Source organism: Doryrhamphus excisus, linkage group LG18, assembly GCF_037039965.1.
Source record: "Doryrhamphus excisus strain RoL-2023G ecotype Guam linkage group LG18, RoL_Dexc_Guam_v1.1, whole genome shotgun sequence".
Taxonomy (NCBI): domain Eukaryota; kingdom Metazoa; phylum Chordata; class Actinopteri; order Syngnathiformes; family Syngnathidae; genus Doryrhamphus; species Doryrhamphus excisus.
In genome coordinates, this window is record NC_136374.1 from 8,076,280 (window position 1) to 8,081,819 (window position 5,540).

At 42.1% G+C, this 5,540-nt stretch overlaps 1 protein-coding gene across 1 annotated transcript; it reads left to right on the forward strand.

Annotated features, from left to right (window-relative positions):
* Nucleotides 1–1,377: 1,377 nt before the first annotated feature.
* mims2 (mitochondrial inner membrane scaffold 2) lies at nt 1,378–5,088 on the forward strand. Its single transcript, XM_058054678.2, has 3 exons — nt 1,378–1,975; nt 2,895–3,085; nt 4,285–5,088. Exons 1-3 carry the CDS (start codon nt 1,526–1,528, stop codon nt 4,499–4,501), a joined length of 858 nt encoding a protein of 285 aa, XP_057910661.2. The 5' UTR covers nt 1,378–1,525; the 3' UTR covers nt 4,502–5,088.
* Nucleotides 5,089–5,540: the final 452 nt, after the last annotated feature.

Consider the following 5,540-nt stretch of genomic DNA (forward strand, 5'->3'; position numbering starts at 1 on the left):
AGGATACCAGTACTTGCTTACCCTTGGTTTTCGCTGCCAATGTCGGTCACATCGTCACCATCACAATCTGCAAACTGAAAGTAAAAATGCCTTTAAGATGACTAAACTAATTATGATACAAGTGGTTAAAAATGTTGTAAACAGGGTTGTAAAACTTTCACTTTGGGCCACATCGTAGTTACGGTTAACCCAGAGGACAACGATATTTACCATGCATAAAGACCTCATCATATTGACACATATTTTATTGTTTTACCAACAAACTTACATTGAAAGAAATAAAACTGTCAAGCTGAAATTTTAGCGTGTAATTGTGTAATTAATTTATTCCATCATCAATAGGACCCCCCCCCCCCCAAAAAAAAAGTAAAAAAGTAAAAATGTCCTTTGGATTTTTTAATTTTTTTTTACTAAATATGAATATACATTAAAATATATTATATATATATATATATATATTAAAAATATATATATTTTTAAAATACAAAGTTTTATATAAGATACATAGGCTGTAGATTTAAATATTTAACATTTAAGTGTGTTTGTTGCGCATTATTTCCAGGTTTTCATAGTCCACAATCAACATAAATCAAGTGTGACACCAGTCTTTTAAATGAGTAACAATTTTTCCAAGAAGTCAAAAATCTAGTTTGTGATATTACCAATACAATTTAAGTTGATTTACTAATAATTACAGTGATGGCCTGTAGTAAGATGTGCATTACATAGTCTTTTCTTTGTAACAACAGATGTGAAGGTATACTCCATTGCATTATTTTGTCAGCCCACACATCGTTTTTGTGGCTTTTCTGAGAAGAAGAGGTATGGTGATCATTTCTGTGGCTTCCTGACAAACTCTGCCGTCGCCCCTTCACATCTTTATCGCAACTCCCACCCAAGCTTCTTGTGGGCCACTCTTGATAACAATTAACAACTGTAAAAGAGGAATGTAAGCCAATGAGCTATGGTTTTAAGAAACATGTGGCGACAAGATGACGAATGTTGCTTTTCCCTCCTCCGCCAGGTTACAATCTGCTTGCAGTAGATAAACACCATCACAGAAAAGGGTGTTATGAGAAGGAAGTTGTTGAAAGTAGCTGCAAAACCATGTTAATAAATAGGAAATAAAGCTATAATATGTGCAAACAGACAAAAACAAAGCAAATGCATGGGGATAAGAATTTTACGACTTTTGCCAAGTTTACTCTGAGTATAAACTTGTACTTGTACTCTTCCCACCTCTGGTATTGTAGTTTGTGTAGATGTACCTAATGATATGGCCATCTGTCAACTCAACTCCCCCTAGTGGCAGCTCGAAAGAACGCACGTTGCTTTCCTGTCAGTGTCTTTGTCCGCTTCATTCACACACACACACACACACAAGCTTGCAGTCTGCGCTTGCGCGGCTAAATTCGGAGCCAGGAGGACACTGACAGCATGTTCGCACCGCCACTCGTTCATATATAAGCGTTTTTAAAATATTTATTTATTCGGGATCATCGGATATCTAGCGCAATCGACGGCCATGCTCTTGCTTACGGCATCTGTGATTCTCCCGTCACCCGGTTTGTTGGCACAGTGGCGGCTTACAGCACAAACACTGAAGAACGTCACTTGTACGTTAACGAGGACACACGCGTCTCAGCGGTACCGGACCAGCTGTTGCTGCTGTGTCGCCTCAACACTAGCTCACCTCGGGGGACAACAACCGGAACCATCGTCGACTCACCTCAGCCACAACCGGGACTCCTACGGTTTCAACTTGGGACCTTTTCAGCGAGTGTGTGTTAGCGCCGAGTCCATAGGTCAGCATCAACTTGGAGGCCGGTTATCGAGGGTGTTGAGGCGACACGAAGGCCGAGCAGACACGGTGGCTTTGCTAGCAGGTAACACTCGGCTTTTATCCACCATGGCGCCCAGTCGAGCTTCATCCACAGCCTCCAAAAAGACCACCGACGGTGACAACATTGCGGAGGTATTTAAACAATAACTTTGTTGTAAAAATGCATAAATTGGCAGGTGTGTACGTTTGTTTGCATGACCGCTGACCCCCCAGTGCTCGAGCACACCTGGTTTTAATTAGACCTTTAATGCGCATGGCAGGTTGACGTTTCTGACGTCACCCGGAAGTGGTTTGACCTCGGCCGCTGCGGTTGTCTTTTGTTGTGAAATTCATTTTGTTAAACGACGAACACTAGTTGTGCCGCTCTAAACCGTTTTTACATTTTTAGGCAGAAAATTTAATACGTGGATCTTAACTCGAGCAATGTACTGCAGTATTAATGTGGCTGAGCTTGCCACACATCTTTAGGGGACTTACCAGCGTGTGTATGTAAAGTGTTAGCAACATATGGTGAAATACATGGCCGCCATTAAACAGTAACGTCACATTTTAGCCAACTGTATTATGGTTATAAAACTTTATATCTGTATTACATGTATGTTGGCAGACATGTCTGAATGTCACATGTAAGGCTGTGGTGTCGAGGTGTGTGTGTATAAGGGAGTGTGTGTTAGTGTGCCACAATGACTCTTGCTTCTATGCATGCTTCCAAGAAGTTATCAGTCACAGAGGTCTCAATGTTCCCCTCCCATACATCCTCTGTGATGTAACTCACACTCACATGACCTCCAATGCTGCTGCTGCCCCTGCCGCCGCCTGCCTGTCTTTGTTTTAAGTCAGTCCTCACTCGCTTCTCCAAAGCAGCCAGCTCCCACACACATACACTATTGTTCTATGTTGACAGGCTAAGGACGCTGCCAAGCTCCAAAGTCATTCTGAAGGCTTGGGCCAACGTAGTACAAGAAAGCAGCTGCAGACCAGACTTTTTGTGTATTCATGCAACTTCACCTTCCATGTGATTGATTGTTGTGTTTCATTTCATCTCATCCAGGACCAAAAAACAGACCCCTCAACTCCTTGGTCTGCAGGAAAAGCCCCCGCGGAGTCCGAGCCAGATGGAGATAAACCTAACAAGACCCAGCAGCTAAAAAAAGTCTTTAAAGAGTACGGAGCAGTGGGCGTTTCCTTTCACATCGGGATGTCCCTCATGTCTCTGGGAATGTTCTACCTCCTCATATCCAGGTAGCTAAGCAGCTGACTGCAGTTTTTTTCTTTGATTGTGCCCCAAAAAGTTACTTTAAAAACTCTAATTAAGGGATGTCCAAACCTTTTTATCTGAGATCCTTGAAAATTGCCCGGAAATAGCCCTGAAACCCCGGAAAATATACTCAAAACATGAATTCAACTTAAATGACGTCTTTGAACTTCAGATGTGTGTGCTTTCTTTCACCTTAATCTCAATGTTTGGTTAATTTGGAGCTATTAATACATGCAAATATAATATGTAATCCTGTCATTTATCTGTCTTTCAGTGAAATACAGTAAAAATGGGTGTATTTCACACATAGTTGCAAATAATGATTAATCAGGATTAATTATTTGAAAACCTGATTAATCTGGACATTAATCTAACCATTTTAATCATTTGACATCCCTAATTCAAAATAAAAATGTTACAGGTGTTTTTTTTTTCAGGCCACACACTTTGCTTTGCTCTTAGTTATTAGTATCAACTAAACCATAAAGATGACGGGGCATTAATTGCTATTACCCTGGCCAAAAATTGTGGTGGTTATGTGTTTATGTAGTCAAGATCACCGGCTATGTGAGACTGTGGTTAACTGAATAGAGGCGGTAATGGGAGCAATGGTACTCATATAGCAGTAGAAAGTATGTAGTTATCGTGGCCATATCAGTGAAGAAATGCTGTGGGAGTGTAGTGTAGCTATGAAAAACTGGCAGCAGAGGCATGTATCTTTAAAAAGCTCCCCTCAGTCTTTATAGCTGCAATGAAGACTATCATCATAAAACATGAGCTTGTTTTCTCACCCTGCGTCTCTGAGGAGACATGCCGAAAAAATCCAATCTTTGTGTTTCATGGACATTTTCATGTGATAAAGGCGGTGCAAAGAGTCAAGCGTTCAGCATGTCTTGGGTCTGGCAGACGAGTGAGAGGCGGCGTGCCAGCAGCTTGAATACCAGAGAGATTTAGTGGAGATTAGTAGCAGGCGGCGTTCCTTATACAGCTGATTATCACCCTTCAACTGTCGCCCGCAACCACAGAGCATTATCACTATGTGAGGACTTCCCAGCCTTGTGTTTAGCTGATTAAAGCTTGCACAGTGCAAAACACTTGATCTTGACATCCCTCCGACAGCTTGGTTCTCTCAGGTGGGCATAAGCAGGACCTCCATCTAATGACTTTGTCTGTCTCCAACCAGCGGGATCGACATGGCAGCCGTGCTGAGCAAAGTGGGCTTCAGCGAGGCCATCATTCAGTCCAAGATGGCAGCGGGGACCAGTACTTTCGTCCTGGCCTACGCCGTCCACAAACTCTTTGCTCCCGTTCGCATCAGCATCACCCTGGTGTCCGTGCCGCTCATCGTGCGTTACTTCAGAAGGACGGGGCTCTTCAAACCACCCACCTCTGCACCCTGACGACTTTGCTGTATTCCAGCATCCAGCCATATTTAAAAGTGTCCTCCGACATTTGCCTTCACAACTGCTGTTGTGTGATTTTAGGGGAAAAAATACTGAAGGATAAACAAATGCAGTACAAATGTATTTGGACTTGTTGAATTTGATGCACAATCAGGGATGTTTTAGTTTTAGCATTGCTTGTTCTTTAAGGCAGTGAAGATTCCTCATGTGCACTACTTCCTGTCATGACGCAGTAGTCCTTCCCCTTCATGCTCCGGACTTTTCTTTGCAACTGCATGTCCTAATCTTCAAATCCAGATGTGTTTTATCAATAAAAATGCATATTGGTTGCATTTGGAACCCCAATAAATCATATTTTAATGAAAAGTACAACAACAATATCAACTTCTTTCTCTTTGGGTTTTTTCCTTCAGGGGTCGCCACAGCAAATCAATCTCCTCCATCCAACCCTGTCTTCTGCATCTGTCTCTCTCACACCAACTATGTCCTCCTTCACTACATCCATAAACCTCCTCTTTGGTCTTCCTCTACGCCTCCTACCTGGCAGCTCTAAACGCAGCATCCTTCTACCAATATATTCACCCTCTCTCCTCTGGATAGGAGCAGAAACCATGATCCATGGATCATGGTTTCTGCTCCTGAGTCTGAGAGTGAAGGGCGGAGACTTGCTGCAACTCTGCTGCAAAATGTTAGTTGCTGTCAACCTGTGTGTCTACAGGGCTTGTGTATTGGCTATGTGCTCACCTTGAGGTCGATGGTATCATCACAGCCACAGCATGTGTACCTCCTGTGGACAAATTGACTCAATTCACAGTTTACTGTCTACGCTACGTTATTTCCTGCAGAAACTGAACAGCAGTCTGAACTTAAGTCTTAGAACTTAATCCATTAAACTAGACTGAAAACATTACTGAAATATTGACCTCTACCCTGGTGTTGTCAGGGTATTTTACAGTATATAAAATAAATAAATAAAAAAACAATGTTTGTATTTTTAGTTTATGACACATGGAGGCCTTTGTAGTGAGTAACAAAT